This window comes from Myotis myotis, unplaced genomic scaffold (genome assembly GCF_014108235.1).
Source record: "Myotis myotis isolate mMyoMyo1 unplaced genomic scaffold, mMyoMyo1.p scaffold_m19_p_18, whole genome shotgun sequence".
In the NCBI taxonomy this organism is placed as follows: Eukaryota; Metazoa; Chordata; class Mammalia; order Chiroptera; family Vespertilionidae; genus Myotis; species Myotis myotis.
The window spans coordinates 42,021,078-42,038,901 of NW_023416322.1; the positions used below are offsets into that span (position 1 = coordinate 42,021,078).

Consider the following 17,824-nt stretch of genomic DNA (forward strand, 5'->3'; position numbering starts at 1 on the left):
GGCCCGGGGAGACGAGACGAGGGAGCATGAGAGTCTGTGCCTATCAGGGCCTCAGAGGCTCATGGGAGAAGCAGGCGTGGAAATACACACGTTGCCACATGGTGCGCTAATCACAGGGCACGTCTGGACTGGGTTTCACAGATGGAGTAGGAGTTTCTCTCCTAGCAGGAATGTCACGCCCAAAAGTCTGAACTGACACCCGGCCCCGTGCGAGCCGAGGTGAGGAGTTCTGTGCGGCTGGATCAGATGCTGGGAGGTCAGACCGGGCGGAATGTGTGGAGGGGTGCGGGGGCAGGAGATGCGGCCGCACCTGTGTGTGGGCTCCAGGGACGTGCGTGCTAAGCTGGGGGTTTGAGTTACGCCCACAAGGTGTCCAGGGGGCCAGTGGGGAGGTTGGACTATGGGAGAGGTTTTTCGTGTTCATGAGAACATTGTGGTAGGCGGTGGGTTTTCCTTCTCTGCTTGGGTGTTGAGCCTTTCGAAAGGGTCTTCCAGTCGTCGGAGATCAGAAACCAGGCAGCACCTTCGAGGTGGTTCACCTCAGAGGTCAAGTGCGGCTTGCAGTGCTGACCCAGGTGGGACCACTCCGCCACTCCCAGGTGTGACCAGCCTGTGCTCCGGTGGGCAGCTCCAGGCCACGGGCAGGAGAAGGGTGTGTTGTGTACACCTGGTCTCTCCTTCCAGCGTCACACACTGGCCTTGCTCAATTCTGCTCTTTTCTTTTTTTTCTTTTTTCTTTTCGTTTTTTATTGATTCAGAGAGGAAGGGAGAGGGAGAGAGAAAAACATCGATGATGAGAGAGAATCATGGGTCAGCTGCCTCCTGCACGTCCCCTACTGGGAATGGAGCCTGCAATCCAGGCCTGTGCCCTGACCGGGAATCAAACCCCCTGGTTCACAGGTTGATGCTCAACCACTGAGCACTGCCGGCCGGGCACTCATCTCTGCTCTTTGAGGGAAGGTGAGTAGGATGCGGAGAGCCAGTGTGAGTGAGATACCAGTGCTGCCCCCTGGAGGGAGACCCGGGCGTGGGCCCAGCATGTTGCTCTGCGTGTGCTGGAAAAGATGCCTGGGATAAGACAGAAATGGCATCCATGAAACCTGTGAAAAGACTGGTTTTGCCAGTTGTTCACTGCCACGCGTCCAAAACGGAAACCATCCCACAGCCACAATATTTTGAATTTAATTGCGTCTATAGACGCTTACAGGGTCTACAAAGGGTTAAGGGGCTCCCGGTGAAGGTTGAGATTCAGGCAGAGGAGGGAAAACTACGGAAGAACATTCAGAATGAAGACACACTCCGGACGTAGGAGACTCCGGACTGGGTCCTTGGTGTGATCAGAGGTGGACAGAGTGTCTGGGGCGGGGTCTGGGTAGATGTCCCTGTGCAGGTGGAACTCACCGAGGCAGCAGGGAGCCAGGGGGGAGGGAGGGGCGATGCGCTGCACGGGGATTGGCCGGTCCATTCAACAGCCGAACCCAACAGCCGAACCGGGGCCAGAACTCAGGAGACACGGGAGGATCGGAAGCAGACACTGGGAAGCGTTCCCTGCCGCTTCTGTCTTTCCGCTGCCGCAGCCTAGCGCCTCCAGCAGTGGCTGTCCATTCAGTCGATGAGTGAAAGCCGTTATCCCCTGAGTTTTTAAACAACTTCCTACAAGTATGAGAAATGGGGCCTTTCTTCTGGACACCCAGGCGCCCGCCCCCACGGCGTGCAGGGAGGAGTCACCCCGGCTCCTGCTGCCCCTCGATGGGCGGTGCCTTGCGGAGAACACGCATCCCGGATGGACGGGGTGGCCGGCGGCTCTGCGGCCCCGCGGGCTCCCGTCCCATGTTATGACGCCCGAGGAGTAAAACGTGCGTGAACCCCGTGTATCGGCCGCCCCACGTTGAGAATGAACCCTTTCCAGCCCTTTCTGTACGCTGCCTCGCTTCTCACTACGTGCGGGGCAAGGACCGTTCCAGGAAGCCAGTAGGACGACTGTCCATATGCTCTCCAAGACTGTCCTAAGGATCCGATTCTGGTTTCTGGCTGGAAGACGTCGCCTTCCTGTCACGAAATTCCCTGCGCAGCGTGCGGTGAGGTGGTGGAGTCCAGCCCACGTCCGGCACCTCTGCAGAATCACCACCCCCAGGGACGGTCTCTTCGAAGAGCTGCTCTTTGAAGTTACTTGGAAAGCGGGGAGACGACGAGGAGGGAGGTCCTACTGGTAACAGTGTTGAAAGTGAGTTGGGCCCTAGCCGGTGTGGCTCAGTGGATAGAGCGTCGGCCTGGGAACCAAAGGGCCTGGGGTTCGATTCCCATCACGAGCACATGCCCAGGTTGCGGGCTCGATCCCCAGTAGGAGGTGTGCAGGAGGCAGCCCCTCAGTGATTCTCTCTCATCATCGATGTTTCTAGCTCTCCCTCCCTCTCCTCTCTGAAATCAATACAAATGTTTAAAAAAAAAAAAAAGAGAGAAAGTGAGTTGGCATCAACAGCACATCACTTGCAAGTCCCCGGACGTTCCCCGAGCACAGCGTGCTGTTTCTGTAATTACTTTTCCTCCCTCTGTTGGCTGCACGGGCACAGGTGTGTTTCCCCCAGTGGATGGCTCTGCGCCGAGCCTTCCCTTATCTTTGCTTTTCAGATCTCACCGGCGGTTGGTAGCATGTGCATTCTTGCGGGGAGACGGCGGGTGGAACTGTCCTTTTCCCATCAAATCAAAGATTACATACCAGCAGCAGAGCAGCGGCGTGTTCTAGGAGTGGCTGGGGAAAGGGTAGGGAATGGAAACAGGTCGCATCCTTGTCTCAGAGAAGTCAGAAGGCAGAGCCGACGTTGCTCAGCCTGGAGGGGGCAGCGTGGGTGTCCTGGGCTCTGCTGCCCACGGCCCATCACCTGTCTCTCTCAGACGTGAGGTAGCGGACGGTGCAGCCGGAACCTGTTGTTCCTGCGATGTCAAAGCAAGGCACAGAGCCTGGGAAGATGCGACAGGCATGGCGTGGATTGTAGGCTGACGTCTGGGAATGAGGGTTTTTATGTGTGTGGCACATCCTTTTTGTTAATTGTTTGCATTTGTGTTCTTGGCTCCAAGCACAAGATAAATGAACCCTGTGCCTGCTTAGGATGGTCTTGGGTTGCATTCGACATTGACCTCCATAGATGGCTATTATAACTGTGTAAGTTGAGAAATTACATTGAATCCTATGTCACATCTATCCCCGACATATGGAAGCTGGGCAATGTGCTGGGCACCCCTGCTCGCTGACACCCAGGGAGGCCCCCAAGCTTCATGGGGTCTCATGCTCTCTGGGGCCAGCCTTCTTCCTGTGCTCGCCATACGTCTGCTGCTGTTTAAAATGCGTCTTTATTGTGGAAAGTATTACAGATGCCCCTTAATTCCCCACTGACCCCTCCTAGCCCCGCCCCCTGGCCTTCAGCACCCTGTTGTCTGTGCCCACAGGTTACGCATCCACGCAGATATGTTCTTTGGTTGATCTCTTCCCCCCACCATGAAGGAACTCTTCAAATTGTGTTTTGTTTTCCTTTCAATGATATGTTTTTATCGATGTCAGAGAGGAAGGGAGAGGGAGAGAGATAGGAACATCCACGATGAGAGAGGATCATGGATGGGCTGCCTCCTGCACGCCCCCTAATGGGAATCGAGCCTGCACCCCGGGCCTGTGCCCCGACCGGGAATTGAACCGTGACCTCCTGGTTCATCGGTTGATGCTCAGCCACGGAGCCACGCCGGCCGAGCAGAAGCCATGGTCTTGATGTGCGCACTTACTTATGCACAAAACCTGTTGAAAAGAAACGCGGCTGCATGTCTGAAGCCTGCACGGAAGGATGCCTCCAGCCGATCGACAAGGGAAAGGAAAAAAGCCGTAAGATGGATATCAGAAAATAACATTAATGAGCTGCTAAAGCTAAAATTACAGGAACTTATGAAATTGGTTAAACATAAAAACCATTAAACTGTTTACTGAAGCTTCACAGATATACTGCAGCTAATGAGCATTCTGCTATTTAAATAAGCCCAAATTGAACACACATTCCACAGATACATAATTAGTCATGGCAGTCAGACTCACGCGGACTCGCTTTTAAAGCTCTATTTAGGGAATCTTTTCCATTTGATTTATTTTGTTAATTAAAATATTTTTCAGTATTCACTTATATTTTAATAATATTGTTTGTGCACGCTGTATAATTTACTACTGTTTTTACTTAGGCTTCAAATGCAGCCAATGGGGAATCTTAGAGTAAACATTTCTCTTAACCCCTTTCTGTCATTATTTGTATCACTTCACGATCTCATTCGGCATTCTGGAAAGTTCTCTCACTGAGGAGCATGTATGACACACCCCGGGAGCCTTTCTGCTTTCTTTTTCCCTGCCTCCCAATTACCAAGAAGTATTAAGCACCCAAATGTGCATAGAATTATGATGATCAGGGTCCAAATCAGATTAAGGGATGATCTGTTCCTTCCAGGAGAGTGTGGTCTTAAGTAGATGGTATCATTGAATATAAATAAGCAAATCAAAGTGCGGCGTTTGGGGACCCAACCGAGAATCTGAAAACAATCCCTACGCATTTCCTTCAAGGACAGCGCCCTCCTGGAGGAGACGGCTCCCGGATAAAATGAAATCGGATCTTCAAGGAGTTTCGAGGTTTAAATAGATGGGATTACTGCAGAGAAATAAACAAAGCAAGGTGAAGTGCTTGGGCCATTTTAATTCTGAATTGATTCCTTGGTCAGTTGAGGAAATGAGAAGGAGGCTCCCCGGGGAACGCAAGGGAGAAGGAAGGAGTTGCTGTGGGCTATTGTCCATCTTTTGTGCTTGACTCAGGCGCCTGCCAGTCTGAGCATCCAGGGCAGGAAAATGAAATCTGTATTTTCTTGCTGCCCAGATCCTACCAGCTTGTTCAAACTGCACGTTATTTGCCCATAGTCGTGGGGGCATCCAGTAGTTAAGCCAAGCAAGAGAGATTAACCGAGGGCTCTTCTTCCGTAGGCAGTGCATTTGCCACTGGAGATGTTTTATTTTAGAAACCTTAAAGGACAATATTTGCTTTTATTCTCCACAATGGCTCTCTAATTGTGGAAATAAGACTTACAGGGAAATTCGTAAGTTGATCATAGGTTATGCAAAATTAAATATGAATGCTAGCTAACGGGACAACAGCCATTACATTTTCCATATTACTTTTTCAACCAAAAACTACGCACGGAGCCCCTCCTGTGTCCCAGTTATAGGGCTGGGCGCCGGGAAAGGCACTGACTCAGATGTCCCGGGACTCGAGGAGAAGTTACACGGCTGCTTGCTTAATGGAGATGGTTGTGTTAATTTAACATAAAGGGACGCGAAAAGGTCCCAGGGGATGAGATGGCCTCAAGGCTGTATCCAGAAGCCTGGCCAAGACCTTGCTGCCCCTCTAATGCCCGTTGCTTTCTCCTAGAGCCCCAGTAGTGAGGCTTCAAGAAACGGTTCAGGGCACATGTCTCGCTTTCTGTGGCCCCCGTACCAAGGGTCAGTGGCAAGGAGGACTTTGGAGTCAGAAATAAGTGGATTCGGATACCAACACTGCCACCCTTTGGCTATTCCCAGGGTGATAACAGCTCCATGAAAGAGCTGTTCTGTGGTCTCAGTGAGCTCATGCCCACCTTCTACCACGATACAAGGGGTCCATGGTGCGCTCACGTTCCTTCACATGCTTCACTAGGCGACGGTGATGCCACTGAGACGGAAGAAGTCACCCAGAGAGAGTTTCCTTTGGATGAATTGGAGCCCAAGAAAGATAGGCAGTGGTTCTCAACCTTCTGGCCCTTTCAATACAGTTCTCATGTTGTGACCCAACCATAAAATTATTTTCGTGGCTACTTCATAACTGTCATGTTGCTACTGTTATGAATCGTCATGTAAATATCTGATATGCAGGGTGGTCTCAGGCGACCCCTGTGAAAGGGTCGTTCGACCGCCAAAAGGGTCTCGACCCACAGGTTGAGAACCTCTGGGTTAGAGCTAGGGAGAGCCCGGAGAGAGGGACATCTTGCCATTCAAAAAAGGAGATCAAATTAACGGGGTTCCACCATTGGACGCTACAGAGAAGGCAGAAGGAGGAGGCCCAACGCCCCAGAACGCGCTGGCTATGGAGACCATATCTTCCCTCGAGGCGCGGACTGGAACGGATCATTGGGTGGTGAAAACAGTCAACAGTCAGTGTAAGTTATTCTAAGAAATTAGGTAAAGATGGTAGTAGGCCGTGAGAAAAGAAAACCATTTTTCCAAAGGAGAGGAGACGAGGCAAACGCAGTGTTCTAAGGAGAGTCCGAGATGGTATGTAAGGCCCGGAGGAGCGGCAGGCGCAGAATCAAGGTTGGCTTTTCTGACTTGGGAGGGGCTGTGAGAGGTCATGAGGACGCCTCTGAGGGCCCGTGGTGACTGGGAGTGGCTAGCACGTTGCTTCAGAGACTCCAATGCAGGCGGCGATGCGAAGGCAGAACCCAAGCCCTCGCATGTGATGGCTCTGAGTTGTTGAAGGCACCCCCTGGCCCTGGCCCTTCCTCACCCCGGGTTCCTGCAGGGGCCCTCGCGCCCCCGGCCCTGTCATGAGAGATGCTTTGCTCTTGCCGAGATCTTGCTCTCGGCGTTGATTTACCAGGGACTGTTGTCTCCGTGCTCTGGTCCTCGTGGCGAATGGGTCCTGCAAAATGAAACCACAAGCACAGAGATGGATCCAGCTACGTTTTCCAGATGCCTTTGTGTTGTAAATGTTGAGTTTCTCTCTGCCTCTCCCCTCGTGCTGTAACATCTCAAACTCAGCATAGAAGAGGAGCCAGCCTTCTTCATTGTGATTCCTGTTGTGTTGTTTATGGAGGATTAATTTACATTTATGCACCGAAATATCACATCCTTGACATCCTTTTATGAATACTGAGAAATAGACTTGTCATATGCTTGTGGGTTGCTTGTCTGCCGATACGACAGTGCAGCTCCATCCGTCTAATTGACCTTGGCAATCTGCGTCTCCTGGTGACGGGTCCCTGAGGGCCAGCTGCTGCGGTTTAAGTGTGGTTTATTGAAGAACTTGCGTGTCACAATACAATTAAGTCTATGGGGGGGGGGGGGCAGAGAGAATCATTTCATGCATAACATTAAATTGACTAAAAGTCCCTATTTCCAAACAACTTCTTGTTTGCAAGCTACCTCAGAGTGTCTTTAAAAAAGAAAAACCAACTCATTAGAACATAGTAGTAATTAAAGCCGGAAATTAGCATACATCTCCAATGTTTGGTTAAAATTAGGGATGTTTTCCTTCTTTTGAAAGACTGCATGGGATTCCAGGCACCCTGACAGGTCACACGCGTCTCTCCCGTGTGCGGAGGAGTAGAGACTGTACATGAGCGGGTCCTGGGTTCTTTCTCACGCTCTTTCTGTCCTGCCGTCGAGCTTCCCGGGCCTGTGCTGCAGGCCCTTCGGGATGTGGTCTTGCGGAGATCTGTGGGGCAATGCTGGTCCCAACCGGAAGGCCTCCCACCCCGTTAGGGGATAAACAAGACAGAAGAACACAGCCCTTCTGTCACTATCCAGCCGCCACTGCCCAGGAAACGGCGCACTAAGTAAACCTTCCCATCCTCTTCGGCTGTCACTGGCTCCACGCTGGATGAAGGCGGAGCAGGAGACGTGCACTGGCGGGGGAGTGGGGGCGTTGTGCCCCTGGAAAAGGGGTCCCAGCGCTGTGAGCCCCAGGAGTGAGTGCCGCAGGAGAGGTACCTGGACGAGAAGGTGGAAGCCTTCGTGAGCAGCGCCTGCGCCGAGGGCTCCCTTCCGGCAGACTGCGAAGAGAGTGCACATGTGTTTTGTTTTTCTTTAAACTGGACCCTGATTTGATTTTGATGCTAAATCCTCTGGAGCTTTAAAGAATGTGGTTAAATCACAGAAATGATGGTTCTCCTGCAAAAGAGTCCATTGGAATCGCAAAAGATGTTATTTGGATGTATAACATCAGTTCCAACAGAGTGTTCATAAGCAAATTCGTAAACTCATATTCTCCCTCCCTCCCTCCCTGCCGATCCACCTGTCTCTGCGTGTACACTTCCACAGAGGCCGCTGTGCCTGCACGGAAGTGATGCCCACCGACCTGCACCATTTGAAGATCAAGTTGCCATGAAGGGTCATCCCAGCACTGGCTGCCTGGCGCACGGAGAGAGCGTTTCGCCCTGTTGGTCGCGTTGCTTGCGTTCCTATACGTTGTTGAAGTCCTACTTTTTCCAGATCCTTTGAAGATCCTGATAAGTCAACACATTAGATATTAAAGGGGAGCCATTGGTTTCTATTTCAGTTGACATAAGCTTTCCTGCAATACTTTAAATACCCTCATAACCAGCTGTTTGACCTCTTATTCACTATTTCTTTTTTTTAATATATTTTTATCGATTTCAGAGAGGAAGGGAGAGGGAGTTAGAAACATCAGTGATGAGAAAGAATCATGGATCGGCTGCCTCCTGCACGCCCCCTACTGGAGATGGAGCCCACAACCCAGGCATGTGCCCTGACCAAGAATCAAACAGGACCTTCTGGTTCCTAGGTCAATGCTCATTGAGCCACACTGGCCAGGCTGTATTCTCTTTTGAACTGGAGTGAAGAATAGCTCCTTTAGTCTGTCCTGAGAGGCCACATTCAAATTCATGACCCAAATACCGGGAGAGAACGTTCCCTCCTAACCGTGCAGTTTGCTTCATCACCTATGGTGCGTCTACCTTCCTTCATGGACCTTCCAACTCCAGGACCATGGGTCCAGTCAAAGCTTCCTCCAGATACTTTGCTTAAAGGAGCTCGCCCTCTTCCTTGAATGCACGGGGACACAGAGTACCTCTCAGTATTTCAGCCTATCGGAAGCTGCTTTAAGGGGCTCATGGTCATGTTTGCCTTTGTTGAGGTTTACAAAATAAATGAAACAAATTGATGACTAAAGGGAACTCCCTTCCCCGGTGCATTAAATTGCTCCACATTAAGTGTGAAAGGGTGTCAGTGTAGAAGACTTTGTGCTGTTTTGTTTATACAACTTACTCGAGGTGCAGTGCACGAATTCGTGCACGGGTGGGGCCCAGCCGGGCCACCCCCATCGGGCTGATCAGGCCAGGCCAGCCTGGGGGAGGGACTGCGGGCAGTTGGCTGGCCGGCCCCGCCCCCTGGTTGAACTCCCAGTGGAGGGTACAATTTGCATATTAGCCTTTTATTATATATGATTATTGTGTGAGAAAGGAATTGGCCATTGACCCAAATTCACAGCATAACTTACACCTGTGACACACAGGAACAGGTTTGGGAGATATGAGTAACAAATCTGAAAACGGTCGTTATGGACAAAGAATCTTCTTCCTTGACTCAGACTCCTTAGACATAAATACCAGACCTGAAACATCACCCACCTCTGTGGTCTTGAACTTCTGTGAGGACGATAGATGTCTTGAGGGTTGGTTGAGTTAATACTTTGAATGCATTCCTAACCCAGGTCATTAGCTTTCCATGTTTATGCTTCATTAAAAACAGTTGTTTGACTCCCTAGAACAATCATTAAGTCATAATTTTTCCTAATTTTCAGATTATTATTACAAGATGCACAGATTAGTCATTTTCTGTTGTCTTTCACCTTTTTTTTTCAGTAAAAGAAGCCTTGAGCCCTATCAAATTTAACAGATGGGGTCTCCCAGAAGTCGACCCCGAGACGATGCAGACCAGTGAACCGTGGGTGTTTGCAGGGGGTGATATCGTGGGAATGGCTAACACGACCGTGGAATCGGTGAATGATGGAAAGCAAGCCTCCTGGTTCATTCACAGATACATACAGGTAGGCATGTGCAGTCATTCCGTGTTCATTTCGCCCAGTGGATAAGTACTTTATTTTTACTGCTTGTTCATATGAACATGTCTATAATATATATTATGACTCTATAGCAGTGGTTTTCAACCTTGGCTGCACATTAGAATCACCTGGGAATCTTTTTTAAAATCCTAATTTCTGGGCCTCATCCTCCAGAAATTCTGTTTCTTTGTTACTAATGTTGTGGCTCCACCCCATAACAAAGAAACAGAATTTCCAGAGGATGTGAGGCCCAGAAATCAGGATTTTAAAAAGATTCCCAGGTGATTCTAATGTGCAGCCAAGGTTGAAAACCACTGCTCTATAGGAAGTTGGCCTCATACATATTTACTTGGAGAAAGTGTTCTGATTTTTTGTGTGCCGTCCAAATTTGGTCGACCAGACATCTCATTAACCGGACTGTTATCTCCTTGAAGGAATGAAGGTAATCAGATACGGCTCTGGGGCGAGGTCAGAGGGAAGCTAGTGAAGGTGGCGATTCAGTTTGCAGGAGCGAATAGGGTGGGAAGGCAGACAGGCCAGGGAGACTGGAAAAGGTGAAATTGAACGCGCATTCATAGAGAGTGGGAGGTGTTCGTTTTTCCCCTAAAGTTTTAAATCCGTTTATAGCTTTTAAATTGCAATACATAGAGAATCTTCACTCCAGTTGACGATGATTGTGGTTTTGTCCCAATTGTCACCTGAAAGGAATCTTAGGGGTGTTTTTCTGTTGACGTCACTGTTTTCTTTTGATTTCCCTGAATCTGATCAATGTGCCCTAAGGAACAGGAGCACTTACTTTCCGTTGCTCCTACTTACCCATGAAAGGGAAGAAACAGACTTTTAGGGGTGATTTTAAAAAAGAAAGAAAGAAAGCGGATATGCTTTAAAAAATGCATATTGCTGAGAATAATAGTGTTTGGAATATAAAATGGAAAATCTGTGACCGGTACGAGGTGGGGGCTGGCTGAAGGATTCAGACCCCTCCAACATCGTGTTTGTTTAATTGCCTTTTCAGGTTGGAGTAGAGGGGAAGGCAGGTGTAACATCTCTGAGTGTAGCCTGGGCACCTCCCCCTGCCAGCCAGGGTGCTGGGTGCAGGGTGCTAAGACTAAATAGAAACAGACAGACAACATGGATGTTCCCCTCGCTGACTGCCGTTACCTTAGGCCTGGCCTCTGTGGCCTCTTGAAATTGCCTCCACTCCCTGCCCCTCAAGCCCAGGGCCCAGCTCTATTTTGAAATAGGTGTTTGTAAATTTCTTCAAAACTATCACAAATTCCTCGCATTGATGACCTACATGTCTACTGCTTGAGGTTTTGTGTCCTTTCTTCCGGTTCGATCGAGGCACATCCGCATCCCTAGTTGCTGGGGGAGCTAGGTATCTCAGAGATGAGCTACAGTGCCTGGTCCCTAGTTCAGATCTGCCCCAGGTCAAGGTTGACAGAAAGTCATTACCATCCAGTGGCAGGTCGATAGCTCTGTGAAAGGAATCGGTGATTTCCCCGCCTCGTGGAGAGTTTCACACCACGGCCGACCCTAAGGTGAGTCACCTGTGGTTTTCGTTGGAAGAGGAAGGAGGAGCTCGATCGTTGCTAAATATTTCCATGGTTTCCCGTGAGCTCAGCCTCCTCCTGGAGAACTGTGGATGGAATGGCATGGGAACGCGAGGCTTGTGCTTGTGCTGCTCTGAGATTGGGGCCCGAGGCTCCGCCGTTGGGATCCCTGTCTGTCCCCGTTGGAAGTGAGGAGCAGCTCAGCGCCGCTAAATTGACGTTACAGACGTGATCTCAGTCCCGTGTGGTGATGAATTCAAGACTGAGTCTTATATCGTTCACGTCTCCTGTTTCTTCTGCATATGTTTTTTTTTTTATCTTTAATTTTCCTTTTTAATTGTATTATTAGTTTTACCTACGTTTGGACATAGCCTGGACCCTTAGAGAGGCCCATGTGTGCTGTTGGCAGTGTTACCCAACAGGAGTAGAAAGTGGGGGCAGACCCTGAGGACGGGGCATCTGAGACGGAGCACAGCGTGGAGGTCATGGCTGTGGAGTCCATTGGATTATGTGTGTTCATATCAGTAGATGAAATCTTTCATCTTCTGCTGTTTTTTACAGTTTGAGATTACGGGAAGGGCTTTGTCTTCTAATATCTTTACCTGCCCAGGCAGGCTAGCAGCACTTTCTGATGGGGAGTCTCTAAAAGGAAGCACCTTTCTAAAGGGGAACAAGGCCCATGTTTATGCCCGAGAGATTAGTGAGAGTGAATACAGCGTTTTCTTACCGCTGGAATATTTACAATCTTATTTTCTGTTGGGCTCAGTGATTTTCAAAAGGAGTCCCACGTTGTCGGATCGGAAGAATTTTTAAAGCCACCTCTAAGAATTTTTACGATGTGAAAATATCTCAAGAATGATCCTAAGCGTGCCTCGTGTTAAAGATTTCTGGTGTGGACAAAGATGAGCAGTTGCAAAAAAAAAAAAAAAAAAAAACAAGTACTACCATCGGGGCTTTTAGGAAACAAACTTGGAGGAACTTATCTGCGTCCACGTCTCTGTGGCTTCGGAGACCTTCCCCGCCCACTTCACATAGAAGACACTTGTTATTGCTGCTTAAAATTCCACTTTAATGCCGCGTCTTCAAAGGCATCCTTCTGCCCGAAACACACCGGTGGTTTCCACGCTGTCTGAGAGCCAGGGTTCGAGAATTAGAAATGTAAATGGCCCGGCTGCCGTCGGCGCTCCCCTTACCCTTTGCAGGTTCTGCGGCAGCTTATTCGACCTTACAGTCTCACCGGGGAGCTAATGGGAAAGCCGGCAGCGGTCTTCATGGGAGAGATTCCAAATGTCAAGTGTCATCTTTCCAGCTGCTAGATGAATGGGTAGCCACCAGGCATGCATTTGGGTGTGCAGCCCTGTGAAACCGGGGAGGCAGGCAGAAGGCTGTAATTTGGTGGTTAGTTTACAGTATTGGGGGCTGCCGATCGGCTGGGCTGGCGGAGGACTTCATTTGGAGCTTCCAAGATGGACAGCCGGCTGCCCTGTTCTTGCACTTAACGTGCCTTCAGGGGCGGAGGGGGTGGGGGAGTATCGTCAACATGTCGTATTAATTTTTGAAAACCCCTCGGCTTCGGATCAGAACAGTGATACCCACAGAGCTGGCTCCTAGTTCTCTAAACCCTCCTCTTCCACTGAGCAGGGGGTATGCGCTGTTCGAATGACAACTGCGCTGGAATCTCAAGACCTAGTGACAAAGTGTCCTTCCGTATTTAAGGTACAGCGCCACTCCTAAAGCCCTGTGTGAAAAGAAGGCGATATTAAGTCACTGGCCACACTGTCAGGTTGAAAACAATGAATTTCAATCAAATCCCAGTTATAAATCCTAATGGATTACATTGGAAATAGAGATAGCTCCCGGAAAAGACCATCAGAGTTGGTCATGGCTAAATGCAGCCTCCACACTGAGTTTTCCCACGTGGTCCGGGTCTCAGAATCGTGGCGACTCCAGCCGGTCTGTCATGAGATGGAACTGGAGTTAGAAGGGCATGGATCTCATTTCTATCCCTCTCCGGGGGAAGTAGTCAAGTCAGATGTGCTCACAGTCATTGGGGCCTGACGTCCATTTCGGGCGCTTGTCAAGAAACATTCCGGGGGCCCCGTCATGCCCTCGGCAGACCTGGCCTCTCGGATGGCACATCCGGGTTGGTTTTTGGCGTCCGCCCTCGGTAATGTTTTAAAATCAGTATGAAGTAGCAGAGCCATGACACCGTTTTCCTATTAAACATCCCATCGGTAATGCAGCTTCGCGGGTGTGAAGGGGGACTGGTCTTTTTATATAACACCTGCATGTTGTAAGGTCATCGAGGAAAAAGAAGAAGAATGAGCCTGTGTCTAATGGAGCCATCAAAACAGAGCCACCAAGCTGGTGATGGGAGGAGAAAGCACCATGACTAATAAGTGATTTTCATGCCTTTCAGTGACTCCGCGCAGGGCTCCAAACCGTTATTAAGTGGCAGCGTCTGACCTGAAAAGTAGCTGGAAATGAAATGGTCTCCATAGAGGCAGGGTAGTTCCTTACCGACATAGCGGTAGATTGCTGCTTCAGGCAGATATTCAGGATCAGGGTGGGCCGGGGGAAAATAACTGAAAAATCCAGCCCACGCCGGACAGAGCCTGACTCAGTGAGAGCTGAAAGAGAAGGAGAGACACGGGCGACGCGCAGGCGGCCACCTGGGCTCTGGGTGCTGAGAATTCCCTGCTGAATCTGGGCACCTTGATGCCGGGGCTTCTTGGCGCTAATGACAGGGTCACCGGGGAGCAAAGCACCAGCGCACATTCAAATGCAAAATGGTTCAGTTGGAAGTTTTAACCGGAATTGTGTCTGTCTGCAGTGGTTGGGTCAATTTGAGTCAGATACGGGTTATCAGGGATCCGCTGGGAAGGACGCAGACGCAGGAAGTGCATGGGAAGCGGAAGTCCGGTGGGTCCCTCCCTCACCTGCTCCGGGCCTTTGGGAAGGTCATGCTGAGACAGCACAGGGTTCCCACGCCAGGACTAAAACGCTTTCCAGATCTCAGGGACCTCCTCCTGAGGCTCACAGCCACCCTTCACAGCGGTGGGGTTTTTTAATTACTGTTGATTTGAAAGAGAGCGAGGAAGAGAGGAAAAAATGTCAGTCTGTTATTCCACTTCGTGATGCACTCATCTGTTGCTTCTCATATGTACCTGACCAGGGATCAAAGCACAACCTTGGTGTATCCAGATGATGCTCTAACCAACTGAGCTACCCGGCCGGGGCCCACAGTAGGTGTTTTAAAGATGAGACCATTGAGGTTTAAAGAGGCCTAACTGGCCCGGCTGGTGTGGCTCAGGGGCTGAGCATCTGCCTATGAACCAGGAGGGCACGATTTGATTCCCGGTCAGGGCACAGGCCCGGGTTGCGGGCTCCATCCCCAGTGTGGGGTGTATAGGAGGCAGCCGATCCATGATTCTCTCTCATCATTGATGTTCCTCTCCCTCTCCCTTCCTCCCTGGAATCAATTAAAAAAATATATATTTTTTTAAATAATAAAATAAATAAAGAGGCCTAACTGATAGGGTTAGGGTCGCAATGTGCCACTACCTGGTTTCTCCCTGCATCCTGTCCCCACCCTCACCTGTTTCCAAACCTTCTTTCTCCCAGAAACACAGGGCTTAGGAGGTCACCACAAACGCTGGTGCCGCCGGTAGGTTGTTGACTTACCATGTTGAGCGTTTTATTCCAGGTCTTCAGATTTCAGGCCGCTGCTGTCACTGTTCTGAAATGTCAGCCTCCTTTATTTCCCTCCAGCACTCGCACCTCAACCTCTCTGCCCCTTTGTGCTCCGTGGACTTGCTGTCGGCACCACCCTGTGCCAGGCACCAGGCGGTTCTCTCGTTGGCCATTGACATTGACATCTTGTCTCCACGGGTCACCACCTTTTCCCCTGGGTCTGTGAACACAGTCATTGTTACCTTCTTGATTGACACTTTGGAAGTTTTGTAAACATGTTATATATTATTTGGGGGGATCCTTGGCTAACTGACAAGTCATTTCTTAAAGCCAGTTCACGATTCTTTCCTTCTAAAACACCCTTGGGCCCGGCCGGCATGGCTCAGTGGTTGAGTGTCGACCTATGAACCTGAACCGGGAGGTCCGGATTCGATGCCCAGTCAGGCCACAGGCCCGGGTTGCAGACTCCATCCCCAGTAAGGGGGCGTGCAGGAGGCAGCTGATCAATGATTGTCATCATTGATGTTTCTATCTCTCTCCCTCTCCCTTCCTCTCTGAAGTCAATAAAAATACATTTAAAAATTTTTCAAACACCCGTGGGTGCATGATGCAGGGCTCTGTGCTACGGGCCCTGCGCTGCTTCCCCATTGGACGGTGCTACCATCAGTGGGAGGTGGAAGAAACCAATGTTATTGCTGAAGCTCAGTGGGTACATTGGACCATTCATTTCAAAGTCCAAGATGCATCAGTGACCCCGGCTCCTCCTCCTGGGACCTGCTCAGATGCTGTTTCTGGGCAGGGGCCTCCATGGGCACCTCAGGGAGAGCCGCCCCGGCCCCGCCCACAGCACGCCCCGCCCACATACTCTGCGTTCTGTTTCTGAGCAGAACCCACGTAAAGACACACTGTCTGGGGTTCCGGGTCCAATTCCAATGTGTTGGTGTCGGCAGCAGGTTCCCCACACCAGCAGGCAGTGTTTAGGATATTGGGTGTCCTACAGTTTAACTCAGTGCCGACAGTATCTTCCCGGAGGCGGTGTCGGATCCCACAGGGGAGGGGTCAGTCCTACACGATGCCTGTCACAAGCCCCGGCTCTCACCTGTGCTTCCGACCAACTACAGATCGGAGGTTCCAGTGACTCCCCCAGCACAGGGTGCCAATCCACGCCCAGGTTGTTGCCTGCACTTCTGACTGAGGGCGGGCTGTCCATCAGAGCTTGCCCCGCCCCTTCCTTGGGTTCTATTAATTTGCTAGAGCAGCTCACAGAACTGGGAGTAAGTTAGTAAGTTCCAAAGCAATGGTTTTGTTATAAAGGACAATATCACACACACACACACACACACACACACACACACACTGATGTATTGTTTTGTGTTTTCTTTAATATTTTTATGGATTTCAGAGAAGGGAGAGAGAGAGAGAAAGATAGAAACATCAATAGTGCGAGAGAATCATGGCTCGGCTGCCTCCTGCACACCCCCTACCGGGGATCGAGCCCGCAACCCGGGCCTGTGCCCTGACCGGGAATACAACCATGACCTCCTGTGCGTAGGTCGACCCCCAACCACTGAGCCACCCGGTCAGGTGGTTATTTGTCTGTCTCCTTCCTTGCCCACCATCACGCCGTAACTATAAAGATCCACGAGACCAGAAAATGTCCTTTGGTCACTGCTGTGTTCCCAGCACCTGTCACATGGCCTAGTGTACAGCAGGCTTCATAAATAGAGCTGCCCACAGCTGCGTCAGGGCCGATCGGGGCAGAGGTAGAGTTTCAGCGGGGAAAGGATGCCAGTGATTTGCATGAAGATAATTTGAGTTTGTGCCCTTCCTCGCTGCTCAGGTTCCGATATCTTATTACGGGCAACGAGACCACATCCTTTAAAAGGAGGATACAATGGGGCCGTTGTTTTTAAAGAGACATCTCTATCACCTCATGTCTTTCTAAAGTTTTCGTTACGAACAGTCGCCGCGGAACGGAGGGCCGGCATCTGGTTTTACGTTATAATTACACTCCCCGTTCCCGGGCCTTTTCCTCGGAGCAGCGCCTCCAGATTGGTTTCGCCGTTGCAGGTGGTTTTCTTTCCTTCCCTCCATGGATATTCCTTCAAAAGGCGAGGAGACCGAGCTCCAGTTAGTAAGCGCGTTCATCCAGCCCACGAATCCCTCCAGCCGCAGGGAGCTCCACGGGGCTGGTGATCCTTCGCCTTGGAATGGTCTTGGCGTGGCTGCTTCCGGAGCACGGCCCCCAGAGAGGGCCCCTCGCAGCCACGTCACAGTGAAACCCGGGAGAACGAGGGAGGGAAAGCCGGGCTTCCCCCCCCCATGGGCTCACATCCGATGGAACGTGGTGATGGCGATTGTCTCTTCTCCAGTCGAATCGAGCACCACCCATGGCCTCGCTTTTCACGGGGCTTTTTTTGTTTTCCAAAAAAAATTCCAGTCAAACAAATTAGGGGGAATGCAGTTGAATACCTAATTATGATGTGATTTGCTTTTCCCCAACAACACATCATTACACATGCACGTTTCTCTGTCATTCCATGACCCGGCCGGGTGCAGCAGGACAGGGCGGGAGAGTGATGATGGAATAATATCACCGTGGGCCATGACAGTTCAAGATTCTATTTGTTTTCTTTCCATCGGCCTGAGGGCCGAAGGGTCCCGGGTTTGATTCCCGGCCAGGGCACATGCCCAGGTTGTGGGCTCCATCCCCAGTGGGGGGCGTGC

At 50.6% G+C, this 17,824-nt stretch overlaps 1 protein-coding gene across 2 annotated transcripts in view; it reads left to right on the forward strand.

The window, feature by feature from the left end:
• The window catches only part of DPYD (dihydropyrimidine dehydrogenase), a 351,367-nt gene that overhangs the window by 189,862 nt on the left and 143,681 nt on the right, over positions 1-17,824 (forward strand). For both annotated transcript variants that reach the window (XM_036344651.1, XM_036344652.1), the window contains exon 12: positions 9,652-9,836. In XM_036344651.1, the coding sequence (XP_036200544.1) occupies positions 9,652-9,836 (185 nt within the window). The remainder of the gene's footprint in view (positions 1-9,651; positions 9,837-17,824) is intronic.